The 22269-nt window shown below is 54.1% G+C and overlaps 1 protein-coding gene across 1 annotated transcript; it reads right to left on the bottom strand.

Moving 5' to 3' along the window:
- Window positions 1-798: 798 nt before the first annotated feature.
- LOC128810245 (uncharacterized) lies at window positions 799-22020 on the bottom strand. The gene is given in 12 exon segments (XM_053982941.1): window positions 799-1775; window positions 1778-2595; window positions 2973-3012; window positions 3015-3113; window positions 3398-3507; window positions 3826-4016; window positions 4156-4298; window positions 4401-4504; window positions 4745-4830; window positions 7073-7188; window positions 18832-19028; window positions 21980-22020. Coding segments are annotated over 12 exon segments (2922 nt in total).
- Window positions 22021-22269: the final 249 nt, after the last annotated feature.

Below are 22269 nucleotides of genomic sequence, written 5' to 3'. Positions count from 1 at the left end.
CAAAGTGGTTGTTCTGGGCTGCAGAACAATGGTTTGAAGGGCACCAAGTGGGTCTGGAGTGGAGAGGCAGACAGTGATCACTGCATCCTTCCCTGCCTTTCCTTCTCACTGCTTTGGCAAAACCACAGGGGGAAGCCCCACTCTTCTCTGTCTCATGGCACTGTGGAGCAGAGAAGAGGACAACAAGGACAAGCCAGTGACAAACCCAAGGGGAGCTTGGCTGGACCTTCCCCACCCTGCATCCCAGAAAAGTCACAATGCCTGGTACCCACCTCTCCCAAACTCCCCTGGGAGGCTGCTGGAGAGCCCAAATCCCCAGGATGCCTCCACTCCCACCAACTCCACCTCTCACTGAGACCCTTCAATGCTGCTGAGCTTCTTGAAGTGCTTGGTAACATCTTTTCCAAAGGATTTGGATGATCTCTGGAGGAGATGGAGAGCACAGGAGGAAAAGAGGCTCAGGCCGGCAGAGATGATGCAGGGCACTAAACAGCAACATGACAAGGGTGGTCCAACACAGGAGATGAGGAGAGCACGCTGTTTTGTTGAGAAACAGCAGTTCAGTGTTACCTCCCTGTAGTCCAAACCACTTCATCTTAGACTGCCTGACAGCACTGGAAGACAAAATCCTGAGAGACCAGGGAGCACGGGGCATAACTGGGGGTATGACAAGAGCTCACAGCTGCTGATGGCTTTCCAAGACAGGGCTCCTGGTTCACATGGAGCCCCAAACCAGGCTGCCCACAAAGGATGGTGTGGCTGCACCCCTGGCAGACCTCCACAGGAGCCGGACACCCCTCAGGTCCTACAGCCCTCGCACCTCACCTTGAGCTGGATCTCACAGGTACCGAGGGGCTGCCCAGCTGAGAAGGGAACTGATGGGCAGCCAGGACCCTGCCCGGAGCACAGGGGTGCTCCTGCACCCACCTTCACAGGGAGAGCTGCTGAGCACCTTGAAACCGAGCCCGGTGAGGAGGAAGGTGCTCCAGGGTGGTTCTCAGCAGGGCAAAGCAAAGTGCCTGGCTGCTGGGGAAGGGATACTTTAGCAGCATCCCTCAGGAAGTTGCTCTCATGCCTAAAAAGGCTGTTTCCATAGTGGCACTTGGACAGCACAATGCAGTCCATCTCGTGGGTGCTGGGATCCATGCTGGAGTTCAGCAGGAGTCCGCTGTGGTGCACTGGCCCTGCCCCATGGCTCCTCTGAGGAGCTGCCCCAGCCTGTGGGAGCCACAGCTGTGAGAACCCCTTGTCCTCTCGGAGCACTGCCTGCTCCCCCTCACAGGAAAAGCTGGGGTCTACGTGGGCTACCAGGGGCTGTTTGGGGAAGCCGCCATGCCCTGGCAGCTGCCAGGCTCCTAAGGGTGCAGGGAGAGCAGCCTCCACATCATCAAGCTTCCCATCCCCAGAGAACAGGGACTGATGCAAGCCCTGGGTAGGGCAAGGAAAAGACTGGGAGGGGGGTGGCCACCACAGCCCAGCCCCCGGGGAATTCTCAGGACTGCCACCTGGCAGAGTCTGGGACTCTACGTATGCTCCTGCCGCTTCCAGCTGTTTTGGAACTATGGCCAGCAAAGCCTCCAATGGGCAACTGACTGGGTTTGCCTGGAGGAGTTTATTGTGCCACAGAGTCACCAATGTGTTTGAGTGCAATGGGGGTGAGCAGCTTGAGCCCACCAGCTGGCACCCAGGCTGGCTCTGAGCAGTAGGAAGAGTGTTATCTACAGGACCAGAGGGGGTAGCTTCTGCCTGAAACACTTGGTTTGCCAGCTGAAGTCTGCAGAGGATTTGCTGCTGGAGATGGGAACAGCCAGCACAGTCCCTGCCACCGGCCCAGCTGGGTTAAACGGGACCTGCTGCTCTGGCTGGGCAAAGCTGCCCTCAGAGGTAACGGAGGCTACGGAGCCCATGGAGCCCACAGCCCCCTGGCCTCCCCATGTGCCCGCTGCATGGGGCTGTGCTGGGAATGCTGAACCAGCTGCCCAGCAGCGCTGGAAGTGAGCCATAGCACTGTTTTCCTCATGGCAGTGTGGGAAGTCCAGGCTCTTTCCAACACCCTCCCTGGGGAGCATCTGCTCCATATAGGATGTCACCTTGGTGCCCGGCCTCTGGCCAAGCCCCTGAGCTAGTGGCTCCTCCTCTACCCCCAGGCTGAGCAGAGCCTCCTCCCACTGCTGCAGCTCTGTGCTGTCCACCTTTAGGGTCTGCCAGACGTTTCCATCCACCTCACTCTTCTCAAAGAGGGTTTCGATGACCTCCAGGAGGGAGTTGCTGTCCTCCTTGGCCCTGCTGACATCCTCCTTCTGAGTCAGCCCATCAGGCTCAGGGATGAGAGCTAGCAGGGAGACCTGAGGCACGTTATCAGCGTGGGAATTGTATATGGATGCATCCTGCTTCATCATGGCCCCAAGGAGAGAGTTGGGGTCTACCAAGCGCTGCTCTGACTTGGAGTTTGCTTGCATTTGCAACTCCTCCTTGGCTTGGAACGAGTCAAAGAACCCAGGAAGGTGATTCCCACACAAGACTGCTTCCCCTGTGGCAAAGCTGAAAGGCAGCTGCAAGTTTCTCTTCTGGAGATGTTCCTCCCCTTCTTCATTCCTTCGGTGTGGAGGCAAAAAGGGATGGAAACAGCATGAGCAGCTCCTCCAGGCCAGGCAAAACCACCCTTCTGACAGCAAGAGGGGAACTCACAGCCCTGCCCTGGCTTTTCTAGAGGAAAAGGGGGCTGGATTGGGCTGGCTAAAGAGGGCTCTGGGGAGTCCACAGGGAGGTCTGCATGGCTCAGGGAAGGGCTGCTGCTCCCAGGCAGGAGCATGTCCACAACCACCTCCTCAGAGCTGTTTCACTCACACTACAGGAGGACAAATGCTGCAAAGTGCCAACCTCACCTACCCTTTCCTCCACCTTCATGGCCTCTGCGTGCCTCGGGCAGCCCCCCAAGCCCAGAGCAGCTGAAGGGGGCCAGCAATACTCACGACAGGGCTCGCTGGCGGGCGATGATGCAGTCGGGCATCATCGTTTGTACACCAGCCGTGCATTGGCCTGCACCCACACCCAGCTGCTCCTCTTGGTCAGCAGCCGGAATACCGTCAGCCCGCTCTCCCCTGTCTTCATCACTGGGGCAGGGACACAAAAGAACTGCCACTGACAGAGCTCCTCCATGGAGGCAGACCAATGACACACGCAAGTTGCCACGAGGTTGACTATCACCTCGTGGCCGTGCTACAGGGGCAGGAGATGCAGCGTGCTGTCTCTCTGCCAGCTGCCTGAGCTCATCCAGGAGGAAAAGCCTTTGTCACAGCTACTCCAGCCCCGGGACGGACAGCATCGAGGAGCAATAGTACAGCCAGAGCCTTGAGGGACCCCACAAACACCCCCACAACAGTCCCCCAGCACTCACTTCTCACGTGGTGCTCTGCGCAGTGCATCATGTCAGCCGCATGAACAAACTGGAATCCGGACCCTCTCCTGCACAGCTCCACTTCCGTGTATCCCAGGACAACCTTCCCCCTGGAAACAGCACAGGAGTGCAGTGACACCAGGGATGCATCCCCCACAGTTGCACCTCACTGGCCAGACCCCCACTGTGGATGGTGCAACCTCGCCCTGGGCTGAGCTGCATCCTCTGTTCCACAAACCACGCAAACCACAGCAGACAAGAAGTGCTGGTGCCCTGTTAACCTGCTCCCCGTGTTACTGGGGGCCTGCAGTAGAGGGACAAAAACATCAGGCCATGGGAGCTGGGTCAGGTGTTCCTTGTCCCCACCAGGTCTAGTTTTCTGTCCAGCACCAGGGATTTTGCCACAGGGAAAGTGAGAGATGCCTTACCGGGAATCACAGGCCATGGGAGTGAAGTCCAGCTTGTGCTTTGTCTGGAAGATCAGTGTTTTGGTCTGGAGCTCCAGGATGGAGAGAGGCTGGAGGAGTGTGGCAATGGCAAAGAGAGCAACTGGGAACTTGTCTGCTGCTGACTTTTGCTGCCCAAGAAGGAACTTCAGGCACCCATGGAAATTCAAGGCCTTACAGGGATTAGAAAACGTGGGTGTGAAGCAAACAGGGTGGTGGGAATTGGCTGTGCTCTCATCCCTATGGGACACAAGTGGTGCTGGGGGAACACCCTGCAGGCACAGGAGGAGCAGAAGGGTGTCCCAGCATTACCAAGAATCCCGAGGAGTTATCCAGCAGGCAGCGGAAGCGGCAGGTGAAGCTCCTCTCCACCAAGGATTGCTTCTCAGCATGGAGGTGCTGGGGGCTGGACGTGGCGCTGCATCTGGCAAGCAGCGGCTGCTCAGGGGGAAAAGCTGGAAAATCAAAAGGAAGCTTTCCAAACTGTGCTGCACACCCTGAGCTCACGGATCAGAGCTGCTCAAGTGAACCCCTGCAGGGATCACCCTGGCACTCACTATCAGCAGCATGCAGTGGGGTCCTGTGCAGCTGGCAGCGGAAGACGGCCCTGTCGCCCGCATGGATCGTCTTGTACACACTCTGGTAGATGAGATCCGATTGGAATGACAAAACAGAATAGTGTCTGCTCCTGGACAGCCTGGCAGAGGTGTCGGGAGGAGGACATGGCAGAAGGTTTCCCTTCCTGGGCACTAAATGTGCAGGATTGAGTGTAAAGAACAGGCAAACTCCAGCTCCTTCCCCTGCCACAGGAGCTGCTGCCCTTTGGGAAGCTTTGCTCTCCATCTGCACCTCCTTCCCACACCAGGACTGCATCCATCTGTTTCCAGCCAGGAAAACATGGTGGAAGCCCAAGTAGTCCCGCACGGCAGGGGAGATGTAGAAGATGTAGCCGTCTCCAGTCACGGCGATGGCAAATCCATTGAGTGCCTGAAAGCAAAAGTTCGGTCCAAACGTACTCTGCCCAGCTTCAATCCCGCTGCTGAACGATGAAATCCCCCAGCTGTTTCTTCAGCATCCAGGGACAGGAAGGGACCTTCTTCCTCAACAAGGAGCCCCACAAAGAAGGACAGCACTTGGTAACCATGCAAGATTCCGTTCTGCGGAGTTTCTTCTTCTCAGCACAAGCAATGATCCAAGCTGGACTGACCACTTTCTCCAAACCTCCCATGGAACCCCCTCTCACTGCAGGGCAGCTCCTGCATCAGGAGGGACCAGATAGGGAGAGGTTTCATGGAGGATCTGGAGTCCTCCTTTCCAGCTGGGAATAACTACACTCTCCTAGGACTGTGCTTTGGACATGACAATCCTTGTGGGTCCCTTCCAGCTCTGCATATTCTATGATTCTGGTGACCATTTCAGGCTGATTTTCCTCTAAAGCAAAGCACTGCACTAGATAGTAACTCATGCCCCCTGTTCTTCACTGTGATGTGTTTAATTTATTAGTGAATGGAAGGAGAGAAATTAGGGAAAGAACACCCGAAATGGAATCCTAGCGTACAGATCCAGCTTGCTGAGGGACCAGTCCCTTCCCTTTGTGTGCTGTTTGGGAGCCCCCTGAGGGATCCCAAGTCAGAGATTGCTGCAAATCACAATATATGCTTAAAATGATCTTTGTGGGGAGGAAAAAAAGCCACCAGGCAGCTCAGCGGGGGAGATTTCTGTCGCAGTAACACCTCATAAGCTTTCCAGATGCCTTCAGTCACCCCAGCCTGCCAATGCTCTGATGTTGATGGCTCAACAAATTGCCATCATATGGTCCAAGTCCACAGCCCTGGGGAGTGCTCAGGAGATGCTGGGGCTGGGGCAGTCACGGGCTCCCTCCTGGTATCCAGCTGCTCCTCTGTGACCATCACACTGGCACACAGCTGGGACCATGGGGGACCTCGTGTAGTCCAAGATTCACTGCCAACAGTCACACTGAGCTCCCAGAAGTCACTGCCTCACCAAAATCCCACATGGAGGCTCCTGCTGGGGGTCTGCTCACACTGCCTGCTGCCTGGAGGGCTCTGCAGGAACAGGGCTGAAGCAACCAAAGCCAGGCTTAAAGAGAGCCAAGCATTCATCTGCTGGTGTTTGGAGAGGTGGAAGAAGAGGACTGAAGGCCCAGAAAGCCTATAGGAGAGCTGGAGAAGGTGGTGAGGCCCTGGCACAGGGTGCCCAGAGAAGCTGTGGTTCCCCCGGATCCCTGGAAGTGGCCAAGGCCAGGCTGGATGGGGCTTGGAGCAACCTGGGATAGTGCAAGGTGTCTGTGCCCATGGCAGCTCATCACAAGATGACCTTTAAGGTCCCTTCGCACGCAAACCATTCTGGGATTCTGTGAAAGGTCAGGCATGGGAGATGCCAAGAACACAGAATGATTGAAGGTCTTGCACAGACTCGTCCTGCAGCCCCAGTAAGCATGTTCCTCAGCTGATGTGCCCAGATGCTTGTTCAGCAGTCAGCCTTTCCATGTGACCTTCCATGCCAGGCCCTTCCAGCTGACATTTATAGATGGCAGCCCAAAGCAGCAGCACTGTGGGAGGCTGATTCACCAGGCCCTCGTGCTCCGAGCTTCACTGTCAGCTGTTTCATGAGACACACGTGGCCTTTCTACAAAGCATAGCTCTCATTTCCCACTGGTTTTGTCCACCACTGTTGCCCAACATCCAAGTGCTCTTCTTTTCTCCCCCAAAACCTACAAACTGAAGCTGGGCTTTTCCCATCCTAGGCAGGCTGTGAACTCATCCCTCCGGAGCTCACACAATGCCCCAGGTAAGGCAAGGAGTTCCTGGGGGATGTTTTGTCCCACAGCTCTCAACATTCTCCTCTTGGCCTTTGCTAAAGATAATGAACCAAGCCAGCACCTTGGGAACTACTCAGGGATCAATCCTTACACCACCATATGACATCCCTGAACCTCTTGGTTGGGATGCAGCTTATGTCCATGAGATGTAATATAATCAAAGGGGCAGCAAATTGCTGTGGGATGAGAGGGAATGGTGGGAATGGGGATCTTGACCCATCCCAGCCAGGCAGTGCCACTGGTCTCTGTCCCCAGGAACTCATTGCCTGCAGGAATCACAGTGAAGCAGCTCTGGGCAAGGCAGGGTCTCCTCCCGCTCCACAGATGCGACCACAAGCTCCAAAGCAGCTTGGGGAGACCCCAAATGACCAAGCCACAGCACCATACCTGCAGCAGTAGCTCCCCCTCAGGAAACAGCTCCCTGTCACCCTGCGGCTCCGTCCATCTGTCCCCTCCTGGGGGTCTGGGCTGATTCACGCAGTTGCCAACGTTTGGAGCTGTAGCTGCAAGTGAGAAGGCAAGAAATCAGTGTGGAAGAGGCAAGGCAGGAGCCTCCCACTTCTCCTTCCCACCCCAGGGCTGCTCATGCAGCTACTGGATGCCGTGGACCCAGCGCAGTGTGGAGGAAGGTGTGACCATCAGTGGGAACTGGCACAGAGCCCACTTACAGAGCCATGCCCAGCTTGCCTGAGGCTTCCTCCAAGAGATTCTTTCCCCTGCTTGATCTCATTTCTGGGAAACCTCACTCCTGCCAGGGTGTGAGGCAGAGATGCAAAGGACAGAGGGGGGCTGAGTGCTTCTCTGCTGCCCAGGCTGGAGAACACCACCCAACACAGCCAGGAGGCTTCTGGTTAGAGCCTGGCAGAGCTGGAGTTGGCTCCAAGCCACCCCACTGGGGTGCTCTGTCTGCTCTGCTGCCCTTCAGGGTTAGAGAATGACAGAAACAAAGCTTCCCAAAGCACCTCAGATGCCATCAAAGCACCCATACTTGTTTTCTCCCTTCCACCTTTGGCTGCCTGGAAGCAGATCAAGAGCTGGCGGCCATGGTACTCCCAGTGACACCTGAGAGCTCTTGGCTCCCAGGACTTGCTGCCATGACCTCCCTAGGCTGATTCAGGAGCTGCCTCATGCTTCAGCACTGGATGCCTTCAAGGCAACACCCCTGGGTGCAGCCAGCATGAAACCTCCTGCTGCCCTGCTTGTGGGACCTCAAGCATCACAGGACTCCCACAGAACCAGTTGTTCAGGGAACAGGAATGAGGACAGGGGCTCCCAGGCAAATCTCCAGCATGATCCTTTATCTGCTAATTATCATTGAAAAAACTCAATCCAAGCTCAGCTGCCAGCAAAAGGATGATTTTCAAGACATGTCTTTGTGCCAGCTCACACCAAAAAAAAGGAAAATCACAGAAAAGCTCAAAGCAGCTCCTGTGTAGGAGCCACCCCACCTCTGCCACCACCACCAGCAGCTTGTGCAGCTCCCTGAGGACCGACTGAGCTCACACCCCCCGTGTAATTCACATCCCAGCAGAGAGCACTGCCTGCCCCATTTCAGCCCCAGCTGTCAGATGGTGCTGGATCCAAAGGGAAAAGATCCTCTGAAAGCTGGATATGAGGAAGAACCTCAAACCATCCCAAGTCTGACCATACGTTTAATTTTCTCCATGGCAGAAGCTCTCACTTCACCACTGAAATGTTTTGAAGGTTTGTTGGGTTTCTTCCCTGGTAACACCAAGTTCAAAACCAAATTTGGAATCTAAAGCAGTTTCACGTGCAGCTGCTGATCTGGGACATTTTGCTTTGCAGCAAATGTGATGGATTGGCATGCTTGAATTCAAAACTAATTTGGAATCAAAGCATCCCTGGGATGTATTTACACCCGGAGCCTGAGTGTCAACAAGTACCCACCTGTGGAGGCTTTCATCAACCAAGGTATGGATACAGTAGGGTTAGGGTAACTAGCTGCAGGTCTTGCACAAGGTGACACAAATAGCAGTGGAGAGGGTGCTCTGGAGCAGAGTCAGCCTCCATCTGCATTTCTGGCAGAGCTGGGATATTTCTTGCTCCCTCAAACCTTCAGCACTCCTTGGAGATGCTCAGGCAGCATCTCCACCTTATCCATGAGCCATGGCTTCTGCTCTTTTCCATCCTGTGTTGTCAGACCAGCCTGCTCAGGGGATGTGAGACCTCTGGGAAAGGTTGGGAAAGACGAGATTCAACAGAATCTTTGTTTGGAGACACCAAGCAAAAAGCCTCCTCACATGATTGCTGAGTGATCCTCAAGGAAAAAAATCCCATCGAGACCACATGGCTTCAATTTGCACTTCATGGAGTGTAATAGTTTCAAAATGAAACACTGATTCTCATTTAAAATGTTATTTCTTTTGAAGGGTTGACTCCTCTCAAAAGCATTGAAATGAGGCAGGCTGGCAGGGGATTTCAAAAAGAAGAAAGTTCTTCCAAAATAAAGCTCCAAAAGGGCACAGAACCTTTTGAGAGCATGCACATCCTGAGAGCATCTGGTCTCCAGCTCTCTCCCACAGCATTCAACAGCAGTATCTGCAGGGAAAGCTGGGGAGAGCTGCTTTGGCTTTCAGAATCCAGCAGGAAATACCCATTTTGTGCTTTCCAGCAAAATTTCTTCACCTCTCCCACTGATCTTAGCAAGGGGCTTTTAATCTCCCACCAAAGGTGCTCACTTCCCCTTCTCTCAAACACAGAGCAGTCCATTTTTGCAGAGCTGAGCTCAAAAATCCTCCAGAATCTGTCTCCCATGGGACACACCTGACCTGGGGAGAAGGTCTGGAGCATGGAGAGAGGGGAGGAAACTCAAAGAGATGTTGTCTGCCACCAAAGGACTGGTGGTGTGGAGCAGCTGGTGGTCATATCCAGCCCAGTCCTCACCATCCACAGCCAGGGGCCATGTTGTTCCTGTGGCTCTGCTCCTCCAAACAGGTCTCTGTGCGGGGACTGCTGGGCTCCAGGACGGTTTGGATGTGTGGTGATGAGGGATCTCTGAAGCCCGGTCTTTAGAACATATGGTTTATTGTAAAGGATGAAGGGCCCTGCTTAGAGTTGCTAGCCGCAGGCAGGGGTGCACTGGGGGGTGCAGGGGCAGAGGGCTGGGCTGCTGTCGCGATCCCGGTGGTGGCCGTGGTCCCCGGCGTAGCTGCAGCGGTGGCAGGAACGGGAGGGCTGGCTAGGGATCGCCGCGGAGCAGGGACAGGGCGCGGAGGGCTAGCCGGCATCTGTGCCACGGAGCTCAGCCGCTGGTAGCTCGCAAGCTGGGCTGGGGCAGGGACCGGGCGGTCGGGGAGGCATGGGACCATTGCACTGGGGATGTCGGAGGGGGGTGGTGACAACAGTGGGGGAGCCACAGCACGGGAGGCACGGGGTGGCTTGGTGGGCTGGACCACTCCGTCCCGCTGCACAAAAGACGCTGTCGTGGTCAGCAAGGTAGATCTGGAATCGGCGAAAGGCAGCGGCGGCGAAGCAACAGTGGATGCATGTGGGATGTCAGGCAGCGCCAGCGCCGCAGCAGCGAAGGGAACCTGCACTGCTTGCAGAAGCGTGGCCGCGTGACTCTGCAGGAGGCCGGCGATGGCGGCGGCTACGGACGCACAGCACATGGCTGGGGGAGCGGCGGGACTCGCGGTGGGGAGGGGGGGTACAGCTGGGGTCACGGGGGAAGGGGGGGCGGGGCCGGTGCAGTGCCAGCAGCGGGAGGTGTTACCGCGATCACATTGCTGGGCGGGCTCACTGGGGCGGAGGCGGGGGAGGGGCCGACATGATGGTTCCGGAGCAGGGGGGGCGAACCGCGGCAACCGGAACGGCAGGGGTGAACGGAGTGGGGGATGCGGGGATGGAGGGAGCGGTGGGAGGGGCCGCGGGGTCCGGTGGGGGGGCTGGGGCAACGCGTGCCGTGACCGCGAGGGCGGGGGGAGGGGCCGCGGACGCCGCAGCCGCGTGGCGCGGGGGGGAGGCGGGGGGCGTGCCCTGCTGCGGACTCACGGCAGCGTGGAGGGGATTCTCAGGGACAGCGTGGTCCAGCTGAGCAGCTGCCGCAGGCTTCTGCTGTGCAGCGAACAGCTCAACCAAGGCTCTGCACACCGGGAGAAGGTCAATGCCAGTCAAATCCCGGCGTGAAATATTATTAAAGAGTCTATTTCCAACTGAGTCCCAAAAGTCTCTGGTAAAGACAGCTGAATGGTCCGCATTCGGGAAGTTAACTAGAGTCCATTCTAAAAGGTTTTTTAGCTCTTGCTTAGGTAAAGTACTGTTACTGCAGCGTAAAGAATGCTTAAGTTCCTTATAGAGATCCCGATCAGGGGCAGAGTGGGATTGTCCCATTTTTACACCAGTGTAGCTCACCTCGATATCACAGGGGCAGGGTCCTCACTCAGAACTCCGACGTGGGGGGCTGGCCAGGCACTCCAGTCGGTGCTCAGGACTCTGCTTGAGGTCCCCCTCAGAGCTCCGGTTTCAGGCGTTGCTCAGGAACGTCTTTCCGTGCTCGGGGCCTCCAGACTCCACTCAGAGCTTCAGTGCGGGCAGTGCAGAGCAGTGCTCGCCTGTGCTTGGTGCATGTGGCAGGGTGCCACGGCGAGGTTCCTCAGAGAGCTCTAGGTAGCTGCCACGCAGCAGCGGCCGCCTATGCTCGAGGATTGCCAGGCGAATTCCTCCGAGAGCTCCAGGTACTCGCTACCTTGTAACGAATCCCCGTGCTCGAGGATTGCCTCGGCAAAGTTATAGAGCTCCGGCTTTCACGCTGCCCAGCAACGATACGCCGTGCTCACGACACCGATTAGGAGGCTACAACTGGTTATTTAGTCACCGTCCATGGAGAAGTCTCCCACAGGTAGAAAAGCTGAAGAGGTCTTCAGACACGTGGGGTTGCCGGTCTGTGGGGGTCGGTCTTCCGCGTTGAGCGCCAATCTGCAGGGACTGCTGGGCTCCAGGACGGTTTGGATGTGTGGTGATGAGGGATCTCTGAAGCCTGGTCTTTAGAACATATGGTTTATTGTAAAGGATGAAGGGCCCTGCTTAGAGTTGCTAGCCGCAACTCGTGGCAGGCCCAGGGAGAGCGGGGAGAGAGAGAGAGAGAGAGAGAGTCCCAGGTGAGCGTCCCAGGAGGAAGGTCCAAGAGAGAGCGTCCGGTCCCTTGGCCACACCTTATCAGCGGGCTTCAAGGTGGGCTGGGACAGGACTTGGGCCAATGGGGTTACAGACACCTGATACTTCAGGGGAGGGTTACAGGTATGGGATGAACCATACATTGTGGGGTGAGACAGGACATTCCATCTGACCTTAGGATCTGTCAGAAAGGGGGGATTGCTTTCAGCTTGGCTGCATTATTGTTTTCCAGATGCTCAGTAATTAAGGTTTGGTATTTCAAACCTTGTTTTCATCTCAATATCTGTATCTTCTGACTCTTTTGCCAGGCCATCATATTTATAGGGCCTTGCTATTTCATCTTCCCCAACACTCTGAACTCATCCTCACTCAAACTGCCAAGAGGCATCGGGACTGGGAGCAATCCCAAGAGAAACCCAAGCACTTCCAGGTAGAGGACTCCAAGCCCATGCAACCACCAAGGGTACAGAGGCTATTCCCAGTCATTTTTTGACTTGGAAGGGAAAACACAACATTTTAACCATATCCCAGCTCATTTACAACACAGGAAACCTCATGGGAAGGAGGGGTCACTCCTGAAACATCCCCTTGCTTGAAACAAGATGGGGAGATGCCACCCTCTGGAATCCCCCCCGGCGCTACGGATCCTTCAGCCTGCTGAAGTCAGGTCTCCAAGGGGCCAATGGCTATGATGGACTGGAAACAGTGGCTGGCAGCAGGAGGAGAGCCCTGCTGGCTGCCAGGCAGGACAAAGCAGGTGATGAGATGTATTAAAAGCTGGCTAATTCATCCCATTTAACACACTCCTTCTAATGGAGCAGCTCAGACTCCCACACAAAGCAGCTGAGACCACGAATTAATGGGATTAAAGGAAACAGGTCCAACATGTATCCAATCGATAATATACCCACAAAACAAAAGTAACTGGCTAATAGGACAATTCACGTTTGCTGTTTGTGCCCAGTTTTTCCAATCTCCTGCAGTGCATCTTGGACAATTAATGGGAATTAACATGTGGATGTGGTGCTTAGGGACATGGGTTAGTGGTGGGCTTTACAGTGCTGGGTTAATGGTTGGACTTGGTGATTGCAGAGGTCTTTTCCAAGCTTAATGATTCTGTAATTCTATGAAAAAGACCATGGCAAAAGCCATCTGCATTACCAGGTAAGTCCCTGGCATCTGCTGGAGCAGTGTGGTGATCACTTACATTTTTAAAGTGCTGGGACAGAGGCTGTGTGCAATTTTTAAGACAGCAGGGGAAAATCCAGCTCTGTCCCGAACCAGCCAGAGCACTGCAGGGTTCCTGCCGCTGGTGTGATCCCCAAAGACTGCAAGGCTTTCACTCAGCCAGGGAAGATGCCAGACAGGATCAGCAGAGCTTCCAGCATCAATGAATCAGGATGTGCCCCATACATCCCCAAGAGCACCCCCTGGATTGGCTTTCTTGCCTCTGCAAGGAGGTTCCTAAGCCCTGCAATGGAGGAAAAAAATCCAGCAGGAGAAAGAAGGGAGAAGGAGCAAAGTCATCTAATCTCTTCCCTTTTTTGTCCATCACATTCCCAAAGAAAAGCATGGCAAGGCAGCGTTGGAGGCTAAAACACATCCCTTGCCTCTGGCATAGATTTGGCACTGAAAATAAAAGGTTATTGGTAACAACCCCAGAGCCAGATCTACTCTCTCAGACTGGGTTACGCTGGGGGGAGTTGACAAGCTTCACGCACGGCAAACACTTCTCTTTGAACAGGCTCTAGAGGTGCCTGGCATCCAAAAACCAGGAGCTCCCAACTCTTCAAGTAACACCAAGCCAGACACAACCATTTTTGTCTTGGACCCAATCCCAAACCCTGTCAAATTAGCACTAACCTTTGCCTCAGCTGTTTAACAAAGCACAGTGCCAGGCAGAGCAGGCTCATGCCATCCAAGTGAAACAGACAAATGCCAAACCCACAAATTATAAACTGTTTGGAAAAGTCACTCAGCATTTTCCAAGGAGCACAGAAATGCCCTGGGGAGCACTGGCATCCCCAAGTCTGCAACCAGTCAGGGTCCCGTCCCGTTTGTGAGACACGGACCGATCCAGCAGACACATTGGCCTCTCCAACCTGCTGCTGCAAACCTTCATCCCACACAATCCTGCAGGATCTTGCCCAGGGACAGACTTCAACTTGACTCCGTTCACTGCCTCAGTTACTTCAGGCCCAGACCCCTGCAGCTCTGGCCCAACAGTCAGCTCTGGTAGCAACAAAAGAGATGAATAACAAAGCTAATTTAGTGCTGATTGCAGGGAGATTACCCAGGGAGACCTGCTGCCAGCTGCCCTGCAGTGGAGCACTGGGGAGGGAACTGGCGAGACCAGCACCAGAGGTGGGAAAGGACCTGGTGAGACCTCCTAAGCCCAGCCCCTGCTCCAGCCAGGTCAGCTGTATGGCGAGGTAGCCCACTGTTCACTGTTTGCTAGGAGCTGTTAGATATCTCAAGCTTTGCCAGACTCCAGAGTGTGGTCTCGCACCATGACAGGGTTTTCCATGGGTTCTGAAAGAGATTGGCTTAGGTTGGATGTTGGGAAATAATTCTTCCCTGTGAGGGTGGTGAGGCCCTGGCACAGATTACCAGAGCAGCTGTGGGTACTCCATCCCTGGAAGAGTTTCAGGCCAGGTTGGACAGGGCTTGGAGCACCCTGGGATAGTGGAAGGTGTCCCTACCCATGCCAGGGGGTGGAATGGGATGAACTTCCTTCCAACTCAAACCAGTCTGGGACTCTGTGATCCTCTCTCTTGCAGACTGTTGCATCCTGGGTTTGGGTTCAGATTAGGGGTTCTGATTTTTGTTAGTTTGCCGGTCCTGTGTACCCTCGTGCATCTCCCCACGGTTCCCCCCCCTCCCCACGGTGCCTAGCTCCAGGCTGCCTGCCATTGGAGTTTCCTCCTGTCACTCTTGTAACCACTCCCTGCCAACTCCTGAGGATTCCGTGCCCGTCACCCCATTCCCGCGGTCCCAGTCGCCCCAAAGCCCCGTGTCCGCCCCTGCCGTGTTCCCATTGGTCGCTGTAGTACATGTCACCGCCATGGCGTCTGTATTCATTGGGCGGGAGGACTCCCCGTCCTCCCTGTCCCACCCCTATATCATCCCGCTCGCCTCCGATCCCGGGGGCATATTCGTCCACGCGAGGTTGGGAACGGGCTGCAGCTTCTCCGTCGTGGCTCTCGCGGCCAATAAAGCTTCCAGCTGCCACGCGGACAGATTTGGACGTTTTCCCTGCCTCTTCGTTTCCTCCCTCGCACCAATGGCAAAGCGTGGCCCACCCCAGAGCGCGGCAGCAGAAGCGCCCGGGAATCGTGGCAAGCCCTGGCCCCGACGAGAAGCCGAGATGCCCAAGCCGGGCGCTTGAGAGCTGACCGGGGCCGAGAAAAGTAACGCACTGCCACTGCAGACCTCTCTGCCTGGTGTCCTAGGAAGAAGGCATGTCAGCACATTTCCTAATCACACCCTCTCCACCTCAGAGAGCATTTTAAGCCCCATTTTCTTGCTCACCCTTGGCAGAGCCACATCTGCAATCCCAACATCTGCCTCCATTGTTACAGAACTATAGGAAACGAATCCCAGCACAGCTCTCCAGCTAGCTGGAGCTTTACCAAGCCACTAAAATCCATCCAAGTTTTCATGAGATCTCCCTCTTTGCAGCAAGTGGGGCTCCTGTCACACCACAGAGAGGCCAGAGCATCGTGGTGGTTGGCAACATAGACACCAGCTTTCCTCCTTGAGCGCTTGCTCTCAAAGAGACAGGATCAGCAAAGTCACTCCAGATTTCTCTGGGAGGCTGTCAGACACAGGTCCAAATAGCAACCACTGCAAATTGGTTTGCAGACAGAGCTCAGCACAAATCTGGCAGTGAGGTTCAGTCATTGATTACACAAGTGACAAAACCTTTAAAGTGCCTTGGAGGCAGGCAGTGATAGCACCAGAGCTGTCACCGCTACCCAGCACTGCTCCCAGGCTGGGCCTGATGGGCAAAGCTTGAGGAGACCAAGCCCTGAGCCCCCTGATTTTGTGCAGGGAAGGCTGAGATCCCAGGCAGCAGAGAGCTGTGCAACACCTGCAGCATTTGCCCTGGGGCACAGAGGAGTTACAGATGTGCACACCCTGAATCAGCCTGTGGAGGCATGGAGGGAGCTCCCAGAGCTTCCCTCTCTAGGCTCGAAGCTTAACATTTCCAGGAAACTATTAATTAGTCTGGTTTCTTGTTAAAGCACAGACAGAGAATAATATTTAAAAGCAAAGCAGATTCAAAGGATGATGCGGTGAGGCACTATCCTGCAACAGAAACCAGGATCCCACGCAGATGACAAATCCCTTTCCTCGTATCCGCTGTGGAAGCAGGCACTGATACGAGCACCCAAACCCACTGTGGTTGTCCTCTGCCCTGTCCCACCCTAAACCCTGCCCCAGGCTCTGATGCCTGGCTTCCTACACCCCATTAAACAGGTCTGTTCCCAAGCCAGAGGCACACAACACCCACACCTCCGAAATACCAGAGAAGGTGGAGAAGGCAGGAAGCCCCTTCTCAGATTTATCCTGGTGTTAGCAGCCAGCCAAGATGCAGACAACACCGGGAAGCTCCACTCTAGGGCTGGAGAAATGCAGCACAAGGGAAAAAGCAGCCTCAGGGCATCACCCTGAGCCCACTGTGCAATTGGTCTCTCAATTGCCTGGAGATAAGGCAATTACCACTCTATCAAAACATCCATCTCTCTCCTGCCTGGAGATAAGGCCCGGCTTGGGCTGGGGATGGGGAGAGGATAGGGATGCTCTTCAGATGATGCCATGCTCTCCTGCTCTGGGAGAAGAGCCTGCACAAAGCACAGGACAGCAAACCCGAGGCAGAAAGCAGAGCACAAGGGGTGCCAGCATGTCCCCCCAAAATGCCCGACAGGACACGCCAGCAGCAGGCTGCTGTGACCTGCAGTTGGCATGGGTCTTCATCAGGCATGCCTGAGACCCAGGCCAGCCCTGATGTATCTGGGATGATCTGAAGTCAAACAAGATGAACTTCAGGGCAGAGCAAGGGGAAGGAGCTGGAAATCACAGGCAAGTGGCCAGATGGGAATAACTGGCCTGGCAGAACGGGACGCCAGAACCCCTGCAATGCCAAATGCTTTTCCAGAGCAGCTCTCTCACTGGGAAGCACACGCTGAGCACATCCACTGGGAACCAGCTCCTGCTTGCAGGCACAGGTCCCATCTGGAGAGTCTGGCACAGGAGTCTCCTCCTGGAGCCCAGCATCCAGCTGGAGAGGGCGCTGGGAGAGCCCAGAGGAGTGGGCATGAGCGAAAAACCAAGGGAGCCAAGTTTATCCAATCTGTGGCGGGAAGAAGACGCAATAAGAGCCTCTAAATAGAAGAAGCTGCTGCTGCCTTCCTGCCCCACATGCTCTGCCTTCCCCAGTGTCCATCACCCATTCCATCAGGCCCAAGTCGCCAGAGAGGGAACGCGTCCCTATCTGCACATTCTGGTGATTTCTGGAAATGTGGTGACTGCCCCCAGTCAGGCTCTGCGCTGTATATAATGTTAAAATTTATTAAACATACTGTAACTGTAATAATAATAAAGGGTTAAAGAAGAATAGGGAGGGAGGGAGAAGGAACATGGAAATATAAGAATACCAAATATGGAATAAATAAGGAAATACAGAATATGAAATATAATAAAAAGGAACATGTAATATGTATTATATTATGAACATTCAATTACTTAGTGAATTTAATTTTAAATTGCCATTCCAGTTAGATGAGGGCATTGTTGCAGTTCAACAAGACACACTGTTTTACCCACCTCTCTCTTCTCCACAGGGTGCTGGGAGTGCAACACAGGAGGAGTTCTGGACATACAGGATGCCTGCTAATGAGATGGAGGAACTTTGCAGGAGGTCTCAGCTGCTGGGCAGGCTCCCAAGTGTCTCCCACCACCCATGGTGTCACGATCCGCTTATTGCGGGGTGTCGTGATGGTTCTTTTCACCGATCCCAAAAGTGCAAAAAGGCAAACAACAAGGGACTATCAGTTAATCACAACAAATGCACCTTTATTAGGGGCCAAAACAGTAAATGCGATAGTGGGGATCGGAAAGGAGATAAAAGGATAGAGAGAGAGAGAGAGAGAGAGAGAAGAGGGGTATGGGAATAGCTACCAACACAGGCGAGATCCTCAGCGGTCCGGACGATGGGGATCCGTCTGTCGTGTCGGGGAAGTCTTCGAAGTTCTGGTCGACTCGGGGGTCCAGTTATAGTCCACAGAGGAAAGAGGGGGGAACAAGTGTAACAATGAAAGTCCATTGTAATCGCCACGCGGGAACAGGTGAGTCCACAGAAACCACCAAAGCAAGACGAATCCAATGAAGAATAAGTCCATTAAAATTACTGAAGGGAAACAGGTCATGTCATTAGTGGTCAGACCACCAATTTCCCCTCCTCCCTGTAGTAGGGGTCTCAGCCTCAGTCCTTGGGAGGAGGGTTCTCATTCTTTCTTTGTCACAGTGGTAACGAGGCAGATGAGGGGTCTTCAATGAAGGACCACGGGAGTCACCCCAAAAGTTCATTTGGCTTAAGAACGGAGATTAGAAGCAGGCCGCGCATCAGGCTGTCCTGTGCTGGCTCCATGTCAGGTCTTTGCCAAGTCCTTGCCAAGTTCTTGCCAGGCCTTGTTCGGAACAGCTAGCATGATGGTTCAGTGGTTCCACCTGTGCTGTGTCCTGTTCTAAGCCAGAACTGCAGTGGGGGAAGGGATTCTTTTCTTGTGGCAATCGGAAGGCAGAATGGAAAATGAGGGGCTTCAGACGGGCTCTTACACATGGTGACATTTTCCTTCCAGTATCAACATTCAAGGGCCTGCTCCCATAACTCACCATCATGCTTCCTGCAGGAAACATAACCTCCCATCTCAAAGCTTGGGGTGGAACACAAGCTGTGCATTGGGGATCGATTCCAGTGGCTTTTCCCCGCTCCCAGCACAGACACTCACCCATCAGGTAGCTCTTCACCTTCAGGTAGCCCACGGCCAGCCGGATCATGGAGAGTTTATCCAGCCTGGAGCGCACATCCTCGGGGAAGGGCAGCAGCCCCATCAGCTTGTTCAGCTCCTGGTTCAGCCACTCCTGGTGCTGCTTGGAGGGATTGGACTTCATGCCCTTGGAGCGGGAGGCGGGGGGTGGTTTGGGGCTGGAAGAGGCAGAGGAGAGGTTAATCAAACTGGGATTGTCCAACAGGCTCTTTTCAAACCCAGCACTGGCTTTGGTGCAGCCACAACAGTGAAATGGTTTAGATTTTTCCACACACACCCTGATCCTCTTAGAAATCACAGAGTGGTTGGGTTGGAAGAGACCTTAAAGCCCATCTTGTTCCACCCCCTTCCACTATCCCAGGTTGCTCCAAGCCTGTACAACCTGGCCTGGAACACTTCCAGGGATGGGGCAACCATGGGGCAAAATAAGATGAGCTTTAAGATCCCTCCCAACCCAAACCATTCTGGGATTCTATGACTTAAACAAAGGGATATCATATAGGGTGATTTAGGGCACTGCACTGTGAAAAGAGCCTCTCTTAAAAAAAAAAAAATATGTAAAAAGTTTTGGTTTCTTCCAATATTCTGATTTCTGTCCCTTTCAGATGGGCATTTACAAATTAAAGCAGCATTTGATGCCAAACTTAGGCACCAGGGGCAACCCTCAGCCTACAAAAGGAACAATGTCCAGGAGAGCAGCTTGAAGCCTACACAAGGTCCCTTCTCTGTGAGCTGCAGTTATTTCACTCACCCCAGCCAAAACTCCAGTACAGCAGTAAGAGCTCAGTTAATAACTTTAACAAGTCCTGGATGTCACCCTGTGTCCTTCATTTTTTAATGCCAATCTGAATTTCATAGCTCAAAGACAGTCCCCCCCACATCTTCAGTCCCCCCCAGATCTGTGTCTCACTCAGCTGCATCCTCCTACCATGCACCTCGTTTGGTTTGATGTAATTTGTCTAACCACAAACTCCCTCTCTGCAGGCATCCTCACTTCAGGAAGGAGCTTTGGATAACAGGGTCTGCCAGTGTTTGGCAGCAATTTAAGTTCTCTCCTCTACCACCACTCTCCAATCTCATCTGGCAGGTTTGCTCACATATGTGACACGAGAGGAAATGAGCATTAAATGAAATGCACTGAAGTGCCTGTTGAATTTGCAGCTCAGAGAGAGATTGAGGGGTCTTTTAAGGCTGAATGGAAAATTACAGCATTTCCCCAGGAAAGCTCAAGCCTGCTGGGTTGTAAGAGCGGCATTAGGAGGGATATCCCCTCTCGCAGGGAGGCTGGCACAACCCAGCTCCAAACTAGTCCACGCAAGCTGGCTAAAAGACACTGGCACCAGGGCTTTTACAAAGCTTAAACACTTTTGAAATCACAGTCATGCACCAGGAAGGAGAAAAATTAAAATAGTTTTCCTTTGATTAAAAAAAAAAAAAGGGTGAAGAAAAATTTTTTGAGATTCCTCAAATATCCTTTAAAGTCTTCTGGCCACTCACTAACCAAATCCAGCTCCAAACAGACAGAAAGAAGAGAAAATGAGACTGGAGATGAGCACAGCAGTGGGTAAAACACTGAGGTATAGAACAGAACCACTGGGATAGCCTGGCCAAATATTGAAAATCCTCTGGCTGAGACACACAGGGTGACACAGCCAGCAGCAAGTCACCCCAAGGCCCAAGGAGGACACCCCAACACCTCTGGTCCTGCATGGCCCAGCCACAGCACGCAGGGTGCTCCACGGCCAGCCTTGAGAGGGGGAATGCCAGTGAGGAAAATGCCTCATGGAAACAGTGAAGCTTGCTCTAGACATTCCAAACCTGCTTAATTTCCCTTCCCTTTGGCCCAGTGGTTATGAAGCACACTGTGCCAGGGGGTTCATGGTGAAGCTAGTGGCTCCTGTGCCGAGGGAAATCTCAGCTCCCAGCCCCAAAGCTGTGCTGCTGCTGGGGTTTGTTTTTCCTCAGCTGCTCTTTCAACGGGTACCCAGTAGGAAGCGTGTCCCTTCTGCAAGCTGGCAAGTACCAAGGGAGATTATTCCCGACAGTGGAACTTGCCTGAGCTGATCTATTGTCTCCTAATTCTTATGATTAGATTTTTTTAGTAAGTGAAAAGCCCCAAGCAGACTGCAAAGGGGCTGGAGAAGCCACTCAGCCCATCCTCACTGTCCCCTCTGGCTGGCTGTACATCCCACTGCCACCAGCCCTGCTCCGCCTGGCCGCTCCCAGCAGGATCCCGCTCCAAGATCCAACCCACCACAGAGAAAAACAATCTCTTCCCATTCCTAAGGCTGACCTTGCAGAACCATGGAATGAGGGCCTTTCTGCTCCAAAGAGACACCTTCTCCTGCACCCGGAGCCACACAAATCCAGCCCAAACCCTCAGGCTGGTATGCCAGAGGGCTGGAATCACCACTCCGAGATGAACAGAAGACAGCTTTGTGGCAAAACAGCTATCCTTCATGTTTACGCAACAAGACTCCCACTTAAATCCCCAAGAGAGGCTCAGGGTCACCTCACCACAGGTTTAAAGTATTGATGCTCCCTCCTTCATCCTGGGCTTGGACTCAGCTCATCCATGTCCTCCCCCACAGCTTCCCAGAAACAGATACCCACCTTTAGCTCCTATACACCTGGAAAAGCTGAGCTTAAACAGGCTGGTGGGACTTGGGAGCTGGGGAAGGCATGAAGGAGGCAGGAAACACCAGGGACACCGAGGGGGATGTTATGCAACAGCTACTGAGCAGCGTGGTAATTAATAATTAAGGAACCGAGATGTTTTGGTAATTACTAATTGCTGTATGTTTGATTTAGGCAGGCACCAAAACATAGCCCAGCCTGCAAATCACTGCTGAGCGGCTCAAACTCTCCGGCGAGCTTCCTCACTGGGATGCAGGACAAGCATCTTTGGGATTTCTGTTCTCCCACCAGCGTGCCAGAGCCGACACAGCGTTAGCTCCAATTAACCTTGATTAAAACCGAGTAACCCAAGCATGCTGCTCCCTTTTGCACCCGCAGCGCTCGCACCAGAGCGGCTCCAGGCACTTCCCCAGAACCAGCTGGGCTCTCGCTGCCCAGCCTTCACTCGTCCTGCCCGGTCCCACGCACCTACCTTTTGGGCACCGGCTTCTTCCTCTTCCTGCCGGTCTACATCCCCAGCCACCGGCAGCGCCCACCGGAGCGGCAGCACCGCGCCACCGGCGGGGATCCGGGGCACCGGCACAGGCCACGCCCCGGACACCCCTTGAGTGGCAACCGCGCCCGGGGAGCCATGCCTGGGGACACCAAATCCTGGGAAACACTGTGCCCGTGGACTGCTGTCCCTAGGTGACAGCCTAATTCTGGGAACACTGAACCCCAGGGGCTGCCCTCACAAGGGGACACTAAGTCCTAGGAAACGCT

Source organism: Vidua macroura, chromosome 7, assembly GCF_024509145.1.
Source record: "Vidua macroura isolate BioBank_ID:100142 chromosome 7, ASM2450914v1, whole genome shotgun sequence".
Lineage (NCBI taxonomy): Eukaryota > Metazoa > Chordata > Aves > Passeriformes > Viduidae > Vidua > Vidua macroura.
The sequence above is the reverse complement of the archived record's forward strand: the minus strand, read 5'-3'. Positions and strand labels throughout refer to the sequence as shown.